Raw genomic sequence first — 25,508 nt, 5'->3', positions numbered from 1 at the left:
AAGAGTGGTCCTTTTAAAACAGAAGTCATTCCACTCACAAGTGGATACCCAAGAAAACTGAAAACATGCAACCATACAAAAACTTATACATGAATGTTCATAGCAGCATTACTCACAATGACCAAAGTGTGGAAACAACCCAAATCAATGAATAAAGAAACTGTGGTATACCCATACAGTGGAATGACATTTGGCAATACAAAGGAATAAAGTACTGATATATGCTACAACATGGGTAGACCTTCAAAACCTGCAACATGGTTGCTAAATGAAAGAAGCCAGCCACAAAAGACCATGTATTATGTGATTCCAATTATATGTGATGTCCAGAATTATCAAATCTACTGAGACATTCAACACTAGAAGGCACCACATGGAGAAGAAAATGAACAACCCAGTTCATCACAGCCCAAATTTTCATTCATATGTCTGACATTTCACCTGTGGTGGTTGGACAAGCTGGAGAGAGGTGTGGGGCAGGCCTCTTCCCAAAAAGCCTCTACATTGCATGAGCCTTGTCATCTTAAGTTGTCATCTCTTGCTTGGCAGCCAGCTTCCAAGAGGGAAGAAGACCGAGAATGTCACATCTGCTAAACTCTACTGGTTGAAGCCTGCTGGAAGGCTAGCCCATTCAAGGACAGGGAATAAAGATTCCACCTCTTGATGGGTAAAGTGGCATGAGCATACAAGGGAGGGGAGGGTGGATGGTGGCCATTTTGGAAACAAGTTCCCAGAGCCTCACGGAGGGATTTCTAGGAACTTCAGATGTTCTCTCCCCGTGGTCTTTACTCCATTCCAAGGTAGAATGGAATTTCCCCAGAGTCAAAGATAAAATGAGTACAAGGAATAGAATGTGGCCACTGGAGTCAGGGGTGGAGACTTCAGGAATTACCCCTCAGGGATAAAAAGGATTTTAGGTGGAATTGGATTAGAGCATAGCCCTGTTCTTGGAACTGTTGACTGTAGTGAGTGCTCTTAGAATCACTCCCTTTTTTTTCTTGCCCTCTTCTTCTAATGTGGCCCAGACAGCAGTCTTGATTCCACATCCCACTTATGAGTGCTTCTGCCTCTGTCCATCATCCCTAGATGGCCCAGTTATCCAAGAGGCTCAACCAAGGATGTCTCAGACTCAGAGCATGTTGCTCATTCCTACCTTGTGTCCAGGCTTCATGGGATAAGAACCACTGGTCTGTTCCTAAGGGTAGCAGGTACGTGAGAATAAATCTAAACCTTAATGAGTTACAAAAACAAAAACAAAAACGCATGCTTTGTTCTGTATTTATATTTATCAGAAATCTAGTCTTAGTGGCATGCAAAGGATTATATTCAAAAATACTAAGATTCAGGTCTTGGCCACACATTTACACAACTAACAACTCGTGGCCCTATGAAGTCATATCAATTACACTCCCACTGCCCCAGGCTGAGATTATATTAGAGTCTTCATTAAATGGCTCTTTAAGTAAAGAGGCAATATGCTCTTTCATTAAGCTGTTAATAATCTTAGCTTGAGCAGGACTAAAGAAGTTACTCAAAGAAGCCATCAACAACACAAAAACAATCTCTCCACTTATTCTGTGGCTATTTTCCTCATCAACTCTTTCCACCTAAGATGGAGAACCACAAGTTCGCTGTGTGTAACGCACTGTTAAAATTCTAAGGAGGTAATGGCATTTTTTCTTAATGAGGACCCTTATAAAATACTGGCAAGAGGGGAACCGCTAACTAGCCAAAAATAAAGATAAAAACACAGGAGGGATATTTCTTACAAGTGGCAACAGCCCTCAAAACAAAAATCCTCATACATAGTATCCTCAGCTAGTATTAAAAGAGGGAATCTTTATTCATTCCATTAATGAATTCTGTGCCAATAAATTCTTGAATCCATTTAACAAGAACTGAGTGTTATAAATGGGCTATGGAAAAAACATAAAAATCCCCCTCAGGGTGATTGTGGAAAAGGAAACAGTATAATATCAGTCAAGAGGAATGAAAAAGATGACAAGACAGAATAAGAGAAGAAAAGCAGCAGGTTGGAAGGGGGAGGCGAAGAAGCAGGAGTGAGTACAGGAGAAATGGAAAGGATGGCGTAAAGTAACCAGACACCATCCACTGTATGTAGTCAAACTCGATTGTCCTTGGGGCAAAACTGTTCCTACTTATTCTTCATATTGCTATATCAAAGCGCATATCAAAGAGACATCTCAAAGAAAAGGCTCCCAACAATACTGGTTATGCTGAAGCACAGACTATCAGTGGGACCAGTAGCAAGAAAGCAGTCATCTTATTACCTCTTTGTTAATAGAAGCATACTGAGGGAGTCCCTCCAGTATATGTGCTGGGACATGTGCTCAACATCATTTCTCTTTTCTTATCCTTTCCCTCATGTATGTATACGTATTTTTGGTGATTCCAAAAGGATGCTGCAAAATTGCCAGTAGAGCTTGACAAAAGCTATCTTGAGAGATTGTGATTTAGTAAATATGTGGCAGTTCTAGGCACCTCTAATCCTATAGGCTCCTAAGGTTATTCTGATATATCACAAAGACCAAGAGTCATCAGCACAAAGACATGGACAGAGATTAAGGACAGTATGTTTGAAGTCTGACTCTGAACTGATGGCTTTTAAGCAGGACCATGAGATCTTCAGTAATTCATTTAGCCATTCTGAAAAATTATAATAGTCCTTATATTTGTTTTAAAATGTGAGATATTGATATTCATACTTTAATAAGCCATAATATTTCTCATAACTTTCTATACTTGCCTCTATCTTTTTATCATTCTACTCCAATTTGCAGCACATGTCATTTGAAGTTAAAAAGACATGACCATAAAAAAAAAAAGACCACAAGAGAAAGAAAACCTACCCTTTTTTCAGAGCTTGTGGCAAAGCAAAATCACAGTATAATTAATATTTTGCTATGGAGGAAACATGAAGTTCAGTTCATAAGTTAAGATATTAACTTTTCCCCATCATTATCAAGGTCAAAAGGATAGCATTAATTTATTTGAGCTGATGAGTGCCAATACCACTCCAAAGAAGAGGTATCCCACACTGTGCCACATACTGTCCCCAAGGAATATGGTAACATTGATATTGAGAGTGGTTGTGCAGAATAAATGTGATAAGTCAGTATAAAACATCCTGAAAAACATTCTAAAACCTAAATGGTTATCATTATTAGGTATATATGCAGCCAAATGCTCTGTTATTTTTTTTTTAATATTCTATTAAGAGAGGCATTAGAGAATTACTTTGAAATCCTTGAGGGGAACTTTGAGAAGAATGAATAGAGGGATGCCTACAATCTTTAAGGTAACCTCCCTCAGAAAGGTGAACTATCTGGAAAATGGGTACAGTGAAACCTTCTCCCTACCAAGAACAAAAAGAGAAAAAGTGCCCAATCTCTAGGTACAGGTCTCCAGGGGCAGGAAGAAAACAATGGTTCTAGTTCTGAAAACAGACTAAACGAACTGAACAGCAAGAACCATGACCTTGGGAAGCCAAGTGAAGGGCAACTTTTTTGGAGCATGGCTCTGAGAAATTAAAGTTGTCCTCGCTCAAAAGTCAACATTGGCAGAGTGCCCTTGGCCAGTGTGGAGATGTGAATTAGCAGCATCTGTCAGAGCAGGGAGCATGATTTTGTCAACAGCCACCAAACTTGGCAGCCTCAAGCAATAGCATTAGCAAACTGAAGAGGATTCAATCTCTCTGCTCTTATAATGGAAATTGAACTGACCTTTCAGCCCCCATTTGGATCCGATATAAGCCCTCAGGTTTCAAGGAAGTTTTAAGAGGGGAAGGATCCCCAAAAGGGAAGCTACTGTACTTCCTGTCAATATACAAGAAGACTCAAATCAATTTTAATTTGTGTTTAAAAGTCATAGAGGAGTTCAAACTCAGTTATATGCCCACATATATGTATTAGGGTCTCAGCAAAGGCCATTCTTCAAAAAAATTAAATTTCCCTGTTAGAAATGGTGAGCGTATCTTGGGACTGATCATCCATCTGTAGACACTAGGACTAAAACTCTTAAGGAAGAAGAGACAGAATGCCCCAAAAGGCAAAGTCCTCAACTTACTAAGGAGGAATTGAAGGGTATTTACTCTGACATAGGACCAAGTCAAGATTAAGGAGGAAGATGTACCTATGACACAGAGCAGTATCACACATTAGCCCTAAGCCCGGCTTCTTGATAACTGGTATATGTTCCTTAATAGAACATGCTTTGAAGCAAAATGAGATGCTAATCTCTCTAAAGTTGGCTGAAAGAATGGAGATTCTGTCCCGTTGCCACAGAAAGAGTGGTACTGCTGGCAGAATGTGTGGATTGGGCAGAAAAGCCACAGGAATGAACCAAGACTCTAGAGTGTGGACTGACCAACAAAATGACAGCGTTTGTGAAATAGTAGTTAAGACATAGTGGCCATACTGGGCAGAAAACAACAATAACAAAAGCAACCTGAGCCACCTACAATCCACAGGTAAAATGGAAAAAGAAAAATCAGGATGTTTCATCCTCTAGTATATAAATAGACCCCTTAGCAGAGTCACAATGGGACACCCTTATAAGGAGAGCCAAGCCCATAACAAAATCTGGGTTGAGACTAGATCTATCCACCTCATTCTTACACTAGCTTTTAATTTTTCCTTTGAAAAATAGATTAGGAAACAAAAGTTTAATAGTGTCTCTGTCATACATGGGAGAATAAAATCACTGGTGATGATGACGCCTACCAAGCTACTCTAAAGATTGACACGAATGACCCAACAAGATAGCAGCCTTCATTACCAAGAGCATACCTTCACAGTATTAGGTAGCCAGACTGACACAAACTAATGCTTGCTAAATGTGACGTATCAACTAACAATGGGCCATCAAGTCTCTATGGATCACACGCTAACCAACATGGGAAGCAGAAGAGAAGTACAGGAGTGTCTAGTCACAATTACGAAAGAGGTGTGAGACTTCTGGGACACATATTAGAGATTTGTGGACTGGGACACATATTAGAGATTTTTTATTCAAGTGAAGTCAGTTTTGATGTGCTGGGAACAACTATGTACCAAGTACTTCCACAGGAGGCACAGACAAGGAAGGAAGAAAAGATGAGAACATGACTTGCGTGAATGTTGAATGCCAAGCCAATTACTGAGCAGCAGTCAGAATGAGGCATGACTCTAAAAAAATGTAAGATCTGTATTTGTTTATATTGATTACCTGGCAAAGGAGAATAGTTGAGGAAGTACCGTGGAAGGATTTATTAATAAACATTAGTTAGGAGTCATACTGTACAATGAATTAATTCCCTGGGTGGGAAACAATAAGCAAGCAATAACAAAGTTGCCCAGGAGATCCTTGAGACACACTTCTGAGCAAGAGTGGCTGGAATTGAGAGATCTGGAAATGAGGGCAAGATGAGCACAGGTATCATGACCATGGTCTCATTGAAGGGTTTATCACATCACTGAGACTGGAAGAGGCTATGTGTTTACAAACTGGCTACTAGGAAATATTGCTAACAGCTAGGGTATAACTCACCACTGTAACTGGCCCAATGGGGCCCAGAGGCCTATTAGTATGCAAACTGAGGATGCAGGCAGGTGATCGCAGATTATGCAGTTACGAAAGGTGACACATTCAGGGGCAGACAACTGGGAACCCCCATCTTGCCGTGCTCCTGTCAAAGTCTCATAACCATACATCTGCACTGTTCTGGGTATTTTATGCCCATTAATATTATAATTGCGAAGTTACTAATAACCATGTAACAGGAAAATCTCCTTCCTCCTTTTGAAAACAAAATATCTCTCCACTTTTCCTGCTCTTCTTTAATGGTGGTACGAAATGTGTCCCTGAGTCCCTCCAACCTACCACAGAACACTAAAACAATAACCATGAGGATAAATACCAGATGGCAAGCTTATGGTGCTGGGAATAACTTTCAGCAATGGTCACTTTTTTTTTTTTTTTTTTTTAGCTTTCAAAATGCATTTAGTTAGCAAAAATAATGGGATAATTCACTCAAATAAATGGAATCTATTTGAACTTGATTAGCTAAAGTATAATCTTCAGATTAACATGGGTCTTCTTCAGAACTGGTCCAAGAAGATAAATTATGTTAAAACCTAACTTCTACCCTACGGTAACCCCAGACTGAGTATCAAGGAAGTCATTGTGATAAGTGTTCAGAATAGCTCATAAGCAGTCATAAGCCACACACTCATGTCCTAAATACACAATGGCAGCAAGTGTCCTTTGCACTGTAGATGGCTCACCCAGGCTGTCCAGATGGACCCAGTATTGATTGCTAAGACAACATATAGCACAATATGACTGAAGATTTGAAGCAGGTTAGCCTGTGTTAACACAATAGTGGAAACAGAGTGGGGGTTAGCTATGAGTTTGCTTACTACCCAATGAATGCTGTGGAAAATCCTGTATTTAATAGATTACCACTCTGTAGACATTTTAGGGAGTTCTATTTATAGATCAGATGATACAGGGGAGCCAATAAAATATGTCTCTCAAGTGATATCATAGCCATGAAATGCAGTTGTGTGGTACTTAGGAAGACAGGGTCTATAATCATGTCATTTAAATATCCTCGGCATTTCAGAACCGTAATATGTACACATATTAATATTTTAAATGCGTTCTTAGTCTGGTCAATGCAAAACAGTCATCTCATAAATCTTTCAGCACTGCAATACTATTTTCATTTTATTCATTTTATTATCCCTAAAATTCTGCCTTGCACATTTATTTCTATTTACGACCCTTAAAAATACATTGAAAATATCTGTGTATGGCTGAACTCCTTGGGACAGTTCAGACTTCAGTTCACTCTCTGAGGTTCAGATTAGGGTGCACATGTTGTCCATCCTTCTCCTACCATGAAAACACATGTCAGATGCCCTTATTCTGATGCACACCACAAACACCGAATAGTTCTAGAATTAACATTCTGGGGCTGAGCTAATTATGTATGTTTTCCTATTGCATTAAGTTCAGCTACTGCCAAATCCAAGTATGTTTCAATGACTCTAACTCCAGAATTGGTACCATTGATTATAATTATTGCCTCTGTAACTGAAAGACCTAATCCTCAGAAATGTAACACCCTTGTCCTTATTTAATGCATTTCCAGGTTTCTTTAATATGCAAAGAAAGACTCAGAGTTGAGTATGAGTGGAAAGGCTAAATGGAGCTAACTCGTTCTACATAAGAAAACATAGTGAAATTTATATTTATACATACGAAGGAAGGGACAGAAGTAAGAAGAAGAGAGGAAAAAAGACTGAGCTACACGGAGGAGGATATTTTAAGAGTATTATTATCTGATACGCTATGATATAAATGTACTCTTTCCCCTAAATATCAACAAAATCTGTTCAAACAGACAAGAAGTACACACATGTGATTTAAACAAGTTAATATCAGGGCATGCTATTTGAGAAACTCTTAAAGAATATTAGGTCTTACTATGATCCATACCATTATTTACCATTTATAATGTTGACTAACGATAGAGACTCATGGTATTACAACACCCATAAGCAGTGCTATTAAAATGATGGGTGTTTTTAGAAAACATGGAAAGATATTTTTTAAAAAAAAGAATTTCACCAGGAACTACGATGAACTAGTTACTATAATTAAGAATAAAATTTAAATCTAAGTTTCTTAGTTAGGAGTCAAAAATAGAAGCAGATTTTCTTTTATTTTCCTAATTTGAGAAAAACTGTATGTTTGTACATATACAGGCAAAAAAATTCCTGGCACAAAATCTTGTAAGTTTATTGTGTGTCTTGATGAATTAAGAGCCATCAAATAACATGAAGAGCTATTTACTAACTGTAGTTTGTTCTGTAAGTAGTCATTTTGCTATAAAAAGCCTGGTTAAAAGCTGAAGATATAACATTAAATCATAGCTTCAAAGGCAGTTCTTTGGGGGAAGAAAGCTAATAGAGGCTAGAAATGCTATTTCCTCTTACTTCAATAATATAAAGATAGATCTTAGAGAACCTAACGGTATGGCTTGGTTCGCATGCCCATTGTAGTATCATTTATTATTTCTCATGACTCTTTCTGAATATCATCACACATTGCCAGCCGGCCTCTTCAGTATATAAGACACACATACGTCAAAGAGCAAGCATGCTGTCTTAGACATAGAGTTCCATTAGGCATACATTCTTGAAATTTTTTAAATCTATTTTCCTCACGAAGGTAAAAGGAATGATTTTTAAGGATTCCAAAAATTTGGGGTAGGTGTTATGAAATATATTCACCTACACCAAAAGCAAAATTGGTGTAGAAGCATTCAATGTGGCCAAGAATATTATTTTAATTGAATGCATGTTCCACTTAAAAAAAAAAAAAAAAAAAAAACCACTACCATACAGCCAGTACTGATTATTTACAACATAAAAGATGATTTGATTGACAAAAGGCTTCATGGTCATGTCCTTATTCACCAAATGCATTTTCCTGATCTTTGTAAGTATCCAACTACTTGATGGCAATGAAGCTAGTGGAAAAAAAGGAAGCTCAGCTTTGAAAACATAAGGCAGCATTGCCAATGGACATCAAATCAGAAGTTATGACAGGAGTCAACAGGGAATGACGAATCAATTTACAGTCTGATTTTAGGAACCCATCCCTCTTACTAAAACGCCTTGATACACAAATACCAACACATGATCTAAATAACAACGTACAGCATGTATCATCAATAATTTAAAGATTTCATCTCGGAGGCATCCTAAGAGATATCAGTTTTCAAGTTTAGGAGCACATTCTCAGCATATTAAAGGACAACAGTGGAACAGAGAAGTGATGTTTCTTACTAAATATAACTGAAGCACAAAAGAAAAATATAAGCAGTAAAATGATCCTTTCTTACCTGTCATTGGAGAGAAGGAGCCAAGTTCACAGGGTTCATACACATCCAAAGGAGGAAGCCGGAGGGGGGCGGTGGGGGGGGGGGGAGAGAAAAAAATGACACAAAGGATCATTTTGGGTAAAACTAAAGTAGAGGTGACAATAAAAATGAAACATTTTGCAAAGAAAACCACTCTCCTCCCATACAGGAAGCATCTGATTATGTGGATTTATTCAGTTTTTTTTTTTTTTCTCCTGCCAAGTAAACTCGAGTTAATTTGCTTATAATGTTGTGGATCTCTCATACTAGACATTGTTAGGTTGTACAGCTGCTTCTATTCACAATGATAGATGTATAAAACCAGTCTCCCATTTTAAACATCATTCAACATAGAAAACATTGAACATGTCTGATGGTATCAATGGGCTCACACTCAGCTGCAGAAACTCTGCAGTCGTGTTCAAAATCACCTTGAAAAAGGGATTATAAGCCAAATGTGAATAGTCTGAATGTGATTTGCGATCTAATTATTTGCTCTGCTTTTAAAAAACATTGACTGTATCTCTAAAATACAGGAGCCAGTGCTGGGAACTAGGACACATAGACGCCAACCTCAGCCCCTGTCCTTTAATACTTACTATTCTACATGAATGTGGTTTTCATATGATTTAAATAGGTGTAACTAGAGATCATCCATGAATTCTGAATCTGAGATCACCAGAAGATTCTCTGACACCAGCTTCACCAGGAAGTGTAGTCCCTGTTAAAAGTCAATTTTTTTTTTTTTTTACTTTGCAGGGATATCATATTTAGAAATGAAATTTCGGCATACAGTATTTTCTGAAGTTATTTATCAGTCACCTATTAGGCCTCTAAGGCAATGGCTTACAACCCCAAGCCAACATCAAATCATCATGTGCTCTAGGAAACCTCAAATATACCCATGCTATTCTACCTTTCTAAGTAACATTGCTCTATTAGAGTTTTCCTTTTTTCCCTCATTTCTTAACCATTTTATGGTTAAGGGAGGCAGACAGGAAAACACACACAAAAGAAGTCAGATCTCCCTTTAAGAACAAACAAAACAAAACTCCAATACCCATGTACTTGAGATACTTCACAACAAACTGATCATAACTGAACAGGGTCTAACCTTATCCACCTTATCCTTATTCACCTTATATGGATCCTTTCCAGATAATGCCTCACCTCTTACAGTTCCCAGTGACCCTGTCCCTTTATCCAACTTTTACCAGATTTTGCATTCTCTAAACTGAAAATTCTGCCTATTTGTAAAGTTTGACCCAATGGCATTGTTGCTACTGAATACCAGTCATCCCACTTTACTGCCTTTGTAGGTGAGGATGTCACAGATCAGTTGGAGATTTGCCAGCCACTGATATTAGTCATTCTATGACTCTGATCTATTCAAGGCTTCCTACTGTATAGAAAATTAACAAGGAGGTACACAGATTTCTAAAAAGAATTTGAGAGCTCTAATGAATCTCAGACTGTATGAACCAGGTCAAAACAACTCCATATGTGTTCATAACACTAATGTTTATTCTTTTGTTCATCTCTCTCTCTCTCTCTCTCTCTAGCCATTTACTCAGAAGCAATTTAATGTGCACCCAATATTGTTCCAGGCACTGTGTTAAGTACTAATGTGGAAAAGATACAAAACAAAAAATATTCTTCTCTTAAGGATGCCCATCTCCTGAGTGAGACAAATAGCCCACAAAGATATACAATGATACAATATGAGTGATAGAAGAGTCAGCCAAAGAACCATATACTCCAAATTTCTCAAACTGAGTATCTTTCCTAATTCTTAGAATATATGTTATCCCTTCTTCACTTTGAAGCTAAATGCCTCTTTTAAAAGTAAAAAATCTGATTATGTCCCAATCCTTACTAAAAATATTGTAGCCATTTCACATGACCTTGCATGGATAATCTACATGGCCTCAGGAGCCTTGGCTTTGTCCATCTCTCCCACCTCATCCCAAACTACTGCTCCCTTGACCTCTGAGCTCCAAACACACTGTTCTCCTTTCAGTTCCTCAGAGATGCCAGGCTCTTTCCACCACTGGACCTTTGCACTTCCCGTTCCCTTTTTGTGGAATACTCTCCTTATAAGCTCCATCCTTCATCTGGCTAATCTCTATTCGCCCTTCACATCTCCAGGATCATTTCCCTGACTGCCATGCCCTCAAAGTCTGATCATTTTCCAGTGTTAAATGCATCCATCATACCATATTCCTTTCCTTCAGAAGTTAGATCTCAAGTTTGCTTTTATAATGTCATTAGTATGATGTCTCATTAACAAATGTCTGTGCCATGAAGATGGAACATCTACTTTTGCTTACGAATGGTATCTTCTGTAGCTAGCATCTGGCGTAGTGTAAATGCTCGATAGACACTGCTTATATCAAATCTGTTGATGGAATAAGAACCTCTTTTAGTGTACATGGCATGCGAAAAGTAACACTAGGGGGAAAAGAAAGAACATTCGTTGGGAGACATCAGAGAGGCCAGAAAAAGGTAATGAGTATTAAAGGCATGGGCATGTTTTCTCTATTTAACAAATTTTCCTAGGATCTCCTTTGAACATAATGATATTAACAACTAAAAGGAACATATCCACGCAGATTAATCTCTCTGTTTAGTTTTATACTTTCTTATACATTTCTATTTTACCTATTTCCTTACATTTCATGTTTGATTGAACTTGAAGTGGGGAAAGACCACTGCTGTATGGGATTGAAAAAAAGTCCTTTTGAAAGCTGCTCAGGATCGAGACAGATTAAGCTGCCTAGGCCCAGGAAATGACCTTAATCAAGTCATTTCATTGTTATGGGCTTCTAAAAGCACCGCAGGGGAGACCAAATAAAAAGTTAGTCCCCATAGGACAGACAGTGCTATATCCAAGCTGAGCTTTATGGAAAATACAAGGGTAGGAATGTGAATCCTAAGATATTGAAAAATATTGTCATATGAGCAGAAAATACATTCTGTTTGGTTTCAGGGAGCCAGATTGGAAAGCTAATGATCTCAGTCTCATAACCAGCCTCCCCATCAGTCTCCTCTGGGAGATATGGCAAAGAAAGTAGATAGACCAAATAATGAACCTGCATTTGCCCCAGGAGAAAGGACCCTGAAGATCCGTGTTATAGGTTACTGGTAAATATTATTGCCGGTGTAGAAACAGATAATTCTCTGGGTTATTTTGAATAGGAGTATTTATAAAGTACCCCAGTATAGGAGAGGCGCTGTGAATAATATACTTAAGGACAAGATGGGAGGAAGAGAAAAGAGCATTTTGCTGAAACTTTCAGCAGTAGTAACAGATTCTTTCCCATTTGTATTCTTTTATTTTGGGGGTTGATGAAACACAGAGGGTGGAGATCTAAGAGCAAGGAGCGGCATGTAGTGAAGAAGAGAGAGGCGAGTAGGACTCAGAGAGAACAAAGAGGGGAAGACAAAGACAAAGATAAGCCAGGTGAGACTATGGCCAGACAGAGAACTTTGAAAACTGATTTGTTTCCCTTTAGAGCTCATCATAAGCTGTTTTCCAGTGTCCAAAGCACGTTGCACACGTGACTTACATCAAGCCTATGAGACAGACGGAGCAGAGATCACCACCCACGTTCTTGATCACCTGAGGCTCAGAGACAATGCAAAATGCCAGACCCAGTGAGCAGAGGAGCAGAGTGGATGGGCAGGATGACTCTGACAGCAGCATGCATGCGGGGAGGGCAACAAGGCGCACCATGTCGTGAGGTTGGTAGAGCGTGAGCCCATGGAAGTGCTGGTACCATTGCCAGCCTGGGAGACAGGCCGAGCTGCTTCCAGAAAAGGAGAAATCCGGTTAAGTCCTGTTTTTCCACTCTCCATGCATTCTACAAAGGTTTCCTGCAGCCCAGTCTGGGGCCACTCTAGAGAAAAGCGGGCACCGCATCTTTCTCCAAAAACCCACCACTTCCCTCTGCTTACGCTGGAAGAAAACTAAGAAGCACAGTTTTTGTTGTGACTGTTTTTTGTAATCAACAAACGCAGTTTTTAAATTTCCCACTTTACATCATAAGCTTTTCTCAATGGCCTTGACACAAATTCTAAATCATGTGCTCCTGGGTTTCAGAAAGTTCGTCTGAGTTTGACTTGACTGCATCTAAAGCATAAGCCAAAGATGTCTACGATATACTTGGTCGTTGATTAGTCAGATCCTGAAATGTATTATACTGAGAAAATAAAGACGTTCTCATTCCCGATTAAAACCCTAAATCCGATGTTACAAAATAGAAAACAAGGGTTTTTAGATAGAGCAGATATTTTTGTGATTAATCAATCTGATTTATGGTTAGGAATGAATCTAAACAAAAAGTGTCCAAATCACTTAGTTTCTCTTCAGCACACTGCCATTTGTAAGTGCATGTACACATTTCATAAGCATCTGGTGCTGTGGGCTCCTGAGTACACTGAGGCCACACTCAGATGAACCTACAACCTGGGTCAGTCCACACAAGGACTGAGGACGGCAAGTGAGTCACCTCCCAGTATTGCACAAAACTCCCCCATAAACCATTTAGAAAGGGACACTGATGCCAGGATGGCAGAAGGTGGGCAGGAATAGGAGTGGGGAGTAGTGAGATGGAGAGGGAAAGACCCAGAAGCCTAGAGGACCTCGTGATATGCAAACAGACACCCTAATAAACATCAACTGCCTTCAGGACAAAGCAGCCAAATCCGTAAAAGCCACCGAGACCCGCATGCCCTTTCCCATCTCATGAATCAGCCCAACACTTGGAAAGTTAATCCTCTGCTGCCACACACACTAGACTCTCTTCTCTCCACACACATGTACCTATGTCCTTATAATTCTTCAAGTGCAGAACTTACTAGTCCTTGTGGTAGACAATGCTGTGCATTCCTGTCATTTGGGGGAGGGGGGCATGTGACTCATTCTAGCCAATGAGATGGAAGCAGAAGAAAGTGGGTCACTTCTGGGCTAAGGCAGTGAAAAGCTCACCACACTCCAAGTCTTCCTCGCTCCCATCAAGGTGATGGCAGAGGAGTTCTAGTGTCAAGACAGAGCTAACACAGGTTGAAGCCACTAGATCACTGGGCATGCAGGACAATTGCCTAAAAGAGTTGCCTGGACCTACGTGGACTCTGCACTAGAGAAAAACAAGTTTTTGTTATACTCCAGAGATCTAGGTGCTGTTTTTTAGAGCAATGTAACTTGGTTTAATCTGACTCAGTCTCATTGTCCATATTACTAATCACCAAGTTCTCTTACTTCCATTTTTCAAATCCCCTGAAATCTAACCACTGTGACTACCTTAAATCAGGTTATCATCCCTCTTACCTGTGTCAGTGGAACAAGTCTTCCTGCTTCTGGTCTTGAAGCAGAATGGGCGGGCCCAACCCATCTCTTACGTACCTAGAGTCATCATTCTAAAGTGAAAATTGAACCTTTTGTTCCTCTACCTAAAACCATTCAACGGTTCCCAGTTGCTCTGAGGATAAAATGCAAACTCCTTCCCATAGTATTCAAGGCCCTCTGGTTACCTCTTCAGCCTCATCTCTTGACATCCCACTCTCCATGCTTCAGTCCTATAAATATCTGATGTCCTTTGAATTACCATGGTGCAGACTCATTAGTCCTTCTTCTTAGAACACTGTTGTCCACCTCACTCAACTTTCTCTAGACTAATTTCTCAGGAACCTGTTTAGGCAACACCTACTCTTCTGATTTCTTAAGGCTGAACTGAGTATTCCAGAGTCAACCTCTGTTCACCCAGGTCACTTCTTTGGGATAAAAAATCGCCTGTCTCCTTGACACTCCTCTGCTAGAGTGAGAGGTCCCTGAAAGGCCTAGAACACAATAGACCTTTAACAAGTATTTGCCAAATGAAAAATGAATAACTGAATGCTTAAATCCAAGGCTCCCACCCCCACCCCGCTCCCCGCTTCCCTTCTCCACAATTATTCCCTTCTCTGTTAGCTTGGGCATAGAACAAAAAGGAAAGAGAAAGGACTTAAAGTCTGACCAAGCTGGCTTTAAATTATTTCCCCAAAACCAAGAGCACACTGCATACACTGTCTGTTAGCCAACTTGACAATAAATTATATTAAAAAATAATAATAATAAATTCTTCCTCTATCACTTGAAAACTGTGTGACCCCAGGCGAAAAACCTAATCTTTCTCAGCCCCCAAATCTCCATTTGTGAAACTCCATTACTCCATTACTCCAATGGAGTAATCGCATCTCCATTAGGGAGTTGTAAACAATGGACTTGTGAACATAAAACAGCCCTGGAATGAGAGGCACAAAGCAAATGCTAAATATAAATGCTAGGTATAATATTATTCCTGTTGTTATTATTATTATTGATCAGATAAAAACTAGTCTGATGGCAGCAATGGAAATGAACTTGAAAGTGAGATCAGCTTCCATTTCAAGCAGGAGCAAAGAGGAAAGAATTAGGCTAGAAATGAGTCCGGGGAACTATGCGGGCGATAATGGACTTCTACTCAACTCCCCTGCTGGCTTCCTCTGTCTTTCTCATCCTTTATGTTTTTCATAAATGCATTATTGTTTAAGCTACTCCCAATGTTCCTTCATTTTTTGCCTCTTAAGACCCCAGTTATTCCTCCCCATGCTTTCCACGTCCCCTCCCCTTCCCCTGTCATCCTTGAAACTCCTCTCTGCACATGTCCCTTTTTATATTCCTGGCCAAGAAGAAGCAGGCTGTTAATGAACACAAATAAGACAGAGCAATCCATCCTCACTTGAAATACTAAGTCTTAATTCCAGGTCTTCCAACGTCCACATCAGTCATTCATTCGCCACACATTGATTGAGTGCCCACCGTTCGAGGCCTGGGGCGCTGAACTAGGTGCAATTTTTCTCTCTAAACAAGAATTAATTAGTTACAAACTACCGGGCACACCTATTAGAATAAAATTTCTTGGAGGAAAAACCAGTCTCTTCCATACTCAGGCTGTCTCAGTACCCAGGCACAGAGAGGGGGGTTTTATTTTGCTGCTGTTGTTGCCGTTAATAAATCATGTAGCAAATTGGTAGCATAGAATTTTGTTTTCAGCGTATATGAGACTTGCATTTTAGTCATGAAAATTAGCCACTCTTTTGATTGAACCAGACCAGACGTAAGGGCATGCATGCATAAACGGGAGCTCTGCTGCTCTAAAAAGCTGACCCTATCAATACATAAATGCATTTATCTTTTTAACCTAAAAATCTCACAAGTGTCAATGTAGCATACAGTATGGTCGCATATTAAAGGACATGGTAATTTCTTGACTTTCTGTTTTGTGTAACGTGAGATTCTTGTTGCTACAGAAATCTGATGACCAAAATGAAAAGTCGGTTTATATCTCTATCGTCTTCCTCTATCTCTCCCCCACCTCCCCCAGCCTTCTGTATAAACTAGATGAGGCAACAGTATCATGGACACTATTGCTGGTCAAGAATTCCAAAGAATAACCTTCCCATAGGTCTAGGTAGAGTGTGGTACATGAGGGAGACTTGGCCTCTATTAGACTCTGGATCTTCTTGAGGGAAATAGAAAGAAATGTTACATGACCAATGTTTTACTAAAGGCTGATTTAAACACACACACACACACACACACACACACACACACACACACACACAGTTACTAACCTTCCTCATGTAACTCATGTCCAATATTAAACAACCCAATTTCAGGAAATTCCTCCTTATAACTTACTCCAACCCTCGGTATGTGCAAAATTCTCTGAATTATTTAGGGGAACTCAAGGACACTATCAAATTAAGGTGTTGTCCTTGTAAGCTTCATTTCACTATCCTTTGATATGAACTCTTCCTCAGAGATTGGTTTCCCCTCATTAACAGCATGAATATATTTCCCTTTCTGATGATTAAAGTATGGTCCAAGATACTATGCCACAAATATATCCCATCCCAGTGAGCCACATTTGGCAACATTCATAAGATCTAATGTCACCACAGGTGCTAAACAGTCTCAAGGAATGATTCACATCCTAGTCCCCTGTCTCCTTGGTCAACCCATCATTGGATCTGTCTAGGGATCCTGAGTAAGCTATAGAGGAAATTAACCTAATTATCTGTGTTCTTAGAGTGTTAAGGCTCCAGCAAAGATGAAAATAGCCTCTCTTTCTCATGTCTGTGTCAGATTTATTCCTTAAATTTAAGAGCTTTCACCAGCTATGAAGAAGCACATTCTATTCCTTTCAACAAAAGGATAGCTACCTCTTCTTTTCAGATGGTGTTTGTTTTCTTCAAATAAAAATCTACCACTAGCCAAGGTCACTGTGCACCTCAGCAAGTGAGGTTATGTTTTATTTCATGGTTCTTCCTGCATTTCCTCCTTTTGGCCATTCGTGGATGAAGATTTTTAAATGTAGGTAAGCTAATTACCCTAAGTTTCATCTCAACTCTGAATTCCTCATTTTGGAATAGACCACAGATGTCTTTGTGTCTTAACAGGTTTACCAAGGGATAAAGTTACAATGATTTCATCTGATTTTCTTTTTTTCTGCAACCATTGTTGGATGAGTAAAGTCCCTAATTAAACAATTCATACCATTAGCAAAACACATTTAGAACAGTCCCGGACTTCATTTTCTCTTTGTAAAACTGGTTGATGGGTAACACTGCTGTTTTCTCAGGGCCATATTGTAACCACATAGCTTCTGCCAACATGGACCTTAACAGACTGCTGATGGTCAAAGCGCAGGCAGAGGTTTCCAGGGAAATAAAAGAAAACTTGCAACAACCAGCTTAAGGAACACACTACATATTTATTATCAAGCAACTAAACTATTATGTTTGTATTAGCGCCCAAGGCTGTAAGGAAAACGTGCATTCATGGAACCTATTTTAATAACCACTGTCCACCTCCTGTCATCCCTGTTTAGTGTGCCCAGAGCTACATAAGCACTTACTGTCCTGTTAAAAGGCATTGCTTGGATGAGAGAGTAGGCTTTTAAGTAACTGCCCACCTTTCTGGTCAAAAAAGTAGAAGCCTGAAGAGTAAGGAGAGCCCAGAGAAATGAATATATTGTAATCCCAAGAATGTTCAGGACACTTTAGTGTTAACTATGGGAGCAGGAATTTCCAAATGCAAACTATAAGTTATAATGTCTATTTAGGAACAAAACTATAGCCTCACTGGTGAGAAGAGAGTTGCAATTTAGCCTTGAACCTTGGTTTTTCTACTTGAGGAGATTCCTATAACTGTCAACTGCTTCCCTACAAGGTAATATGTTTCAGTAGCCAATCGAAGACAAAATGTTTAGGGCTTTGAGCTCTCATCCAAGCATTGTATTTAGCATCTATCTGATATTACATAATTTTTTAAAAATATTCTGTGCCTGAGTTTCACACCTGAAAGTTAAAAAATATGAAGAGCCATCCACCGCTTATTTGAAAGGAATAACTAAAACAAGTTCTAGCTAGAGATAATAATTGTTGCAGGTTACTATAAGTTTCTTTTGATCTTTTTCTCATTAATTTCAACAGACTTCACTGGTGCAAACACTCTGGAGAGGTCACGATTTCTGGGTTTCTGATTTTTCTCCAGGATAGCCAAATTATTCTTCCACCTAGGGTGGTAACCAAAAACACGATTAACTTACTAGTTACACTAAACTTGCATCACTGTAAACCAAATGCCATTCTTCTTCTCTGCATTCACATAGAACCATCAATATAGTAACTGTGTTTGGCCAAAGATACCTCTGAAATCCTATCATTAGGCCCACACAGATTTAGTACCACTCACTTCCCAGGGCACTACATGTGCTCTTTATCTACAGCATCTGTCACTGATCCTCTTGCCCTTTCAATATTTTCTATCCATTTGGACACAATCACTGCAGTTGTTAAGCTAACCTACTCAACCCTAATACCCCCAGCCCTGCCATCCACCCCCTGCAACCGACACTCTCTCTAACATTAGGAGCAAGCATCACATTCTCCAAGCTTCGGTTTCATCTCCCCAAGCTCTTCTGCAAACCTACCCATCGCCATCACTAACGGCCTTCTGTGATTCAAGGAACTGTCACTCTCAGCTCCCCACTTGATGCAGAGCACTGACATTAAGATGTGCCCACCAGGGAAAAAATACTGAAGGAGGGGTGTACATAAAATGAAAAGGATTCATTGACCAGCAAAAATCAATGAAGCAAAAATGGACCATTTTCCTCTCATTGATTTTCACTGCCCATTGTATGTTGACAGCCATTTCTGCAACTTTTTCCTCCTTTGTAGTTCTCAGGGAGGCCATGCAATGACATGGGATGCTCACAACACTTGGCCAGGCCCTTTCCATTCCACTGGGTTAGAGCAGCATACCAGAAAGAAATGCACATTGAGGAAACAATGAGATTCTTTCTTAGTAAACTGCAGCCAACACGTTTGTGAGCAAGCTGTCCTTCGCTGGACTCTGAAGAAATCACACCATGGCCCTCACTCAATGGCCTCTTGACTTCATCTGGCCACATTCTCAGATCTGCTGTCCTGTGGGAACCACAACCTACCCTCTTCCGGATTCAACCTCCCAGTATTCTAAAGAAATGGCCATTTTACACAAAGTGCCATCCATCATCTGCAAACGCTAGGAAGTTTAAGTCCCTGCCAAGAGCAGGGGCAGATATTCTGAGTAATTGGATGCTGCCTCTGTAACCTAACTGCTGCTGAGCAGCTGGAGACAAGAGGTGAGGTGATGAGGAACCTTCCCGGAAGAGGCTGCAATGCCAGACACTTCGAATTCCATCTCCGAGGCAATCAGGTGTGTGTCAAACTCCCTACCTATTTTTAAACAGCACACGCATTCTAAAACAAGTCAGCATATACTTTTTTAAGAAGTTATTTACCATGATGTGTCATGCAGTCACTTAGGTCCTAGAGAAGCTCAGATAAAGATAAACTCTTCTGAATACATGCCTAGAATATGAGGGAACTCAGCCTGGGTTACATTCACTGCCCTTTGTTTTACCAAGAAGAAAATGCCTAACTAAAAACCAAGTCCTTCTTTCCTTAATTAGCATTCTAGCAGGGCTACGCAAACCTGTGCATTTAACTATGCATCAGTCAATAGCAGGGCAAGAGTGCGCCTGTGTAATTAAACATGCCCATATTCATGCACACACTGCTAAGCAAGGTAGAAGCCACAAAATATTCACAGACAAGTAGGAAGGGCACAAACTTGGCTTTGGAAAGGGACTTAGGATTTAAGCATGTGCTTACAGTACTAATTCTTTAGATGTGGTCCATGAAAGAACTTTGCCTAGAAAACAGAGCTAACGATGTATCAGTTAAGGTCTAGCATCTCTTAATTACATTCTTAGCATATGCTTACTAGATGAACCCAGTAAATGAACTGTCCCACAAGTACCACGACCTTTCCTTGCTTCCTTCTTTCCTCCCTCCCTCCTTTCCTTCCACCCTCTCACCTTGTTATTCTTCTCCTTTCCTTTTACAAACATTGATTGAATGCCCATAAATGTCAGGCACTGCACTAGTTCCTGGGGATGCAAGTCGACTAAAGTTTTCCCATAGCCCTTGAGTAACTGCCTCAAGCCCTTTCGACTCGGTCTAAAGGAACAGATAGTTAAGGCAATGATAAGGCACCCAGGGTTAAGTGCAATGATAAAGGTAAACCCGAGGTGCTAAGAATCACAGAGAAGGGGCATCAATCCATGTTTAATGGAATCATGGAGGGCTTACAGGGAAGAAGTCTTTTCTTGACCTTAGTTTTCGAGGTTAAATAGGAGTTAGCTAGACAAAGAACGGAAGGAAAGTCCAAAAGAGTAGCATGCAATGAGAGGCATGATACAACATGATAGGTTGAACAAATTGGAAGACAAATGAAAGAGAAATGAGGCTCCAGACATCAGCCAGAGGCAGTTACAGACTTAGCACACCTGGCTAAGGAATTTGAACTCCACCTTAAAAATTAAAATTTCATTGAAATCGTTTAGGCAATTTAGAATTGTGGTAGTTCAGTTTGCCCTGTGTCTGGCGTGCTTGTTTGCTTGCTTTATTTATTTATTTATTTATTTATTTATTTACTATTTTAGAGAGAGTGGGGAGAGGAGGAGAAAGAACCTCAGCGCCAAGCCTGACACAGGGCTTGATCCCACAACCCTGGGATCATGACCTGCGCTGAAATCAGGAGTCAGACAACTGACTGAGCCACCCAAGTGCCCCTCTCTGGCTTTAAACAATAGGACAACTTCCCGTTCCAAGCCCAGGCCTGCTGAAGCATCCCATATCTGCTCAGGATTCTGCCTTGGGGGAGCAAGCTCTGGGTAGCCTCTGTCTTCTCAACCCAGTTCCTGAAAGGAGCAGACCCAAATCTGACTGCACCAAATCCAACCAAGCTCGGCCAAAATCAGCCAGACCTCAGCTCCTACAGACCCATGAGCAAGAAAAATAAATTCATGTTGTGAGCCCTGAGACTTGGACCATTGTTTATTACTCTACCTTGTTGAAGCAATACATTATTTATTACTCTGACTGACCGAAGTACTGAGAAGTACTCATTCTCCCTACTTTTTTTGGTGGGAAATATTTGTGTTTGGGGAGTCTAGATTGCTTAAAAAAATGAGAGAAGGGGTGCTTGGGTGGCTCAGGCAGTTAAGCGTCCAGCTCTTGATTTTGGCTCAGGTCATGATCTCACAGTTCATGGGATCGAGCCCCATATCAGGATCTGAACTGACAGTATGGATCCTGCTTGGGATTCTCTCTCTCTCTGCACCCACACCCACCCCCTGCCCCCCACACTCTCTCTCTCAAAATAAATAAATAAACATTTTTTTGAAAAAAGAAATGAGAGAATGCTGGGAGGTAGATGTTCAATCATTCACCACATTTTTAAGTAAACAATGAAAGAGACCTATGCTGGAGCACCTGGCTGGCTCCTGTCCCCTCCATGGTGAGCAGCCCATGCCCCCTCATGGGACACCATGTTTCTACCACTTGTCTCTGCTCCCCTGGCGATAAGGACAAGAAGTGATGATGTCAGAGGAGGGACAGGGAAGCCAAGAAGCAGGGAAAGCTTGTCTGCAGAGGGAAAAAAAAAATGGAGCCAAAACACAGAAAGCAGCAGAAACCAGTAGCTATTTGGCCTTGGAGGGTAGAGGACATCCAAGATAAATTGCGTTGGTGCCCACAGCTGTCTGTCCTATTCTCAGTCTCCGCAAAGCCTGGCGCACTTCCTGCCTATTAACCCAAAACGTGACTCTGAATCACAACAATAAATCCTCCATTTGCTTAAGCTCAAGAAAAGATCTGTTACTTGAAACCAAAAGAAACTTGAGGAAAATTGTGCCCATTCTGTGCCATACATGTGCATGGCATGAGGGGTAACAAAGAAACAGGACAGATAAATAAATAGACTTTTTTTTTAAATTTTTTAACGTTTTTTTAATTTTATTTTTGAGACAGAGAGAGACAGAGCATGAATGGGCTAGGGTCAGAGAGACAGGGAGACACAGAATCTGAAACAGGCTCCAGGCTCTGAGCAGTCAGCACAGAGCCCGACGCGGGGCTCAAACCCACATACCGCGAGATCATGACCTGAGCCGAAGTCGGACGCTTAACGGACTGAGCCACCCAGGCGCCCCATAAATAGACATTTTTGAACAGTTCCCAAGTTATGACGGAAATGCAGATGGTAGGGGAGTACTTTCCCACACATAGAGGCATCCAGAAAGTCATCTTGGAGGAACTTACATTTAAGCTGAATATAAGCAGAATACTTTACCAGAGAAGGTGTAGTCAATGAGGTCAAATGCCATTTAGGTGGCCAGTAGGAATCTGAGAAATGGCCTCTCAGTTGAGCCAAAAAGGTCACTGGCTAATATTGAGAGGAATTTTGAGGAGTGGTCAGGACAAGCCAGACCACAGGGGTTGAAGAGAAGAGTGGGAGGTAGGAACAAGGGACGACAACACTTACCATACTTTAAAATCCATGCCTATGGAAGAGGCAGGTATGTGGGATGGAGTTGAAAATTTGTTTGTTGTTATGTTGTTATTGTCTGAGTAGGAAAGCCTTCACATCCCAGACATGAGGACACAGGCTGATGTATCTAGAAAGGGCTATCTTTTTTGGGAATTGATGAACAAAAGGAACGGTACAATGAAATTAGGAAATAATGTGTCAAGAAGATAAAGACAGGCCACTCAGAAAATGCAAGTTTATTATAAACCAACTGTTTGGAAGGAAATTATTTTGGGGGGAAATGCATTGCCATCCTCAAATGGAATGCCTGAAAACTAATTACTATTCCTAACTTATTTATGCTCAGTGCCTCACCAACATGATCTTTCCATAATAGATTCATAGTTCAAAGTATGGAATGAAAAAAAAAATGTAACAACCAGCAATGAATGGCACAGAGACAATGATCTCAGGTATAACAGCAATTGGAAAAGTGAATATGGGGAGATGTTCAACTCTACTAAATTTACACGATTGTTTTCCTTTTTACAAGTCTCATTTCTCAAGGGCACTGAATGTATACCAAACAAATAATTGAAAATTAATTTTGTTGACTTTGAAGAATTTCCCATATGCATACAGTATATCCAATAAAGACTTCCCTTGGTGTAATCAGTTGTATTTTTACACACAGGAAAATATTAGCAGAGGAAGAGAATACTTGTGAAATGAGCAGAGCGTAGAAGTAAAGAAAAGCATCATACTAAATACATCTCCTAGAACCTGGTGTTTGTAAGGCACTGCTATGCCCCTTCCACCACCACAATCATTACCGACACCACCATCCCCATCATCATCATCACCATCACCACCCTTGCCACCATCATCATCATCACCACCACCACCATCCCCATCATCATCATCATCACCACCACCATCCCCATCATCATCACCACCACCATCATCCCCATCATCATCATCACCACCACCACTACCACCATCCCCATCATCATCATCACCATCACCACCCTTACCACCATCATCACCATCACCACTACCACCATCCCCATCATCATCATCACCATCACCACCCTTGCCACCATCATCATCATGACCACCACCACCATCCCCATCATCATCATGACCACCACCACCATCCCCATCATCATCATCGTCACCACCACCATCCCCATCATCATCATCACCACCACCACTACCACCATCCCCATCATCATCATCACCATCACCACCCTTACCACCATCATCACCATCACCACTACCACCATCCCCATCATCACCAGCAGTAAACCATCTCTACTACCATCCCTACCATCACCACCACCATAGCTACCAATGTCATCACCACCAGCTAGTTTCCAATGATGATCTCTGAGCCGTGAGGGGCTATTCGAATCACCAATATTAGGTATGACTCATTCAGTTGCAACACAGTTTGGTGCTACTTTTTCTCCTGAAACTCCTTTCCTTCTTTATTCGTATAATAAATATAATAAATATACAAATGCAGGCCAGTGGCAGGGGTGGAAGTGAAGAACTAAGCCTCAGGGTGAGAGGTGGGGGACACCGAACAACCAAGCTGCAATGATGACCTGACTCTCAAGGCACACTAGCCTGCTGCAGGACGGATTTTTGATAGGAACTTACAAAAATAGCATGTGCAGCCAGGGTTTTATTTTTAATGTCCCAGCATTGATCAAAAAAAAAAGGGGGGGGGTGGGATTCAACTAAGCCAATGATGGAGAAAACTAATTTCATGGTAAAATAATTCTAAAATGTATTTAAGGTGCACTGGCAAGACCATTTTCAAAGACATCTGCATTACAAAACATGCATGGGAATTGAAGACTCTATTCAGACAACCTCCAGCTGCTAAAGAAAACTGTTTTTCTGTAGCTCTCCCCCACTGTTTCGTGTAAACAATTTTATGAGGGAGAAAGCTTCCTTACCACATCTGCCCTTGTCAAAAAGAAAGGCACAGCATGGTGTAAATATTTTGCTTTGTTTCTTCCATTAGCAAATATTTCTTTCCTCTAGTAAAAGACATGAATAAACAAAAAGAAAACAGTGGCACTGAAATTATTTACTAGCTTACGTGGAGGGGATCGATATGGAAAAGCGATCGAAATCATCTTTTTCAGGTGTTGCCAAAGAGAGGCGATTCAGTGAAGGTGTGTCTTCCTGTGAACTGTTGTATTTTACATTTGATGCCAAAGATCCAAGATAAATATTTTACTTCTTAAAAAACATCTAAAATTCTCAAGTATAGCTTCTATAGTGTCTGTATACAGGGTTCTATAGTATATTTACATAGTACACTTGCCTTGTTTTGATCACCCCTTGCTCCAGCATGTGTGTGTTGAGTGAACTTAAACTTGCAGTAGGACGTAATACTCAAATACAGCCTTGTAGTAGCATGCCTTTTTTCTTTCAATTTCCTTGTTTTCCTTACAGCAAAAGGAGCTGATTGATCGCCGTGTGTGTGTGTGTGTGTGTGTGTGTGTGTGTGTGTGTGTAGCCTTTTAAATAAAATTTAAATGACCACACAAAATCATTCAATTAAATGACCACATAACCAGATAAATGTCCCATCAGTTCAATTTCTCTCTTCTTATT

General features: G+C 40.3%; 1 protein-coding gene across 1 annotated transcript in view; it reads right to left on the bottom strand.

Annotated features, from left to right (window-relative positions):
• Nucleotides 1–5,009: 5,009 nt before the first annotated feature.
• Nucleotides 5,010–25,508, bottom strand: part of LOC128314529 (heparan-sulfate 6-O-sulfotransferase 3-like) — a 363,620-nt gene continuing 343,121 nt past the window's right edge. Inside the window, exon 2 of the mRNA XM_053217225.1 lies at nucleotides 5,010–8,914. Within this exon, the coding sequence (XP_053073200.1) occupies nucleotides 8,911–8,914 (4 nt within the window). The 3' untranslated portion in view covers nucleotides 5,010–8,910. The remainder of the gene's footprint in view (nucleotides 8,915–25,508) is intronic.

This window comes from Acinonyx jubatus, chromosome A1 (assembly GCF_027475565.1).
Source record: "Acinonyx jubatus isolate Ajub_Pintada_27869175 chromosome A1, VMU_Ajub_asm_v1.0, whole genome shotgun sequence".
Lineage (NCBI taxonomy): Eukaryota > Metazoa > Chordata > Mammalia > Carnivora > Felidae > Acinonyx > Acinonyx jubatus.
The sequence above is the reverse complement of the archived record's forward strand: the minus strand, read 5'-3'. Positions and strand labels throughout refer to the sequence as shown.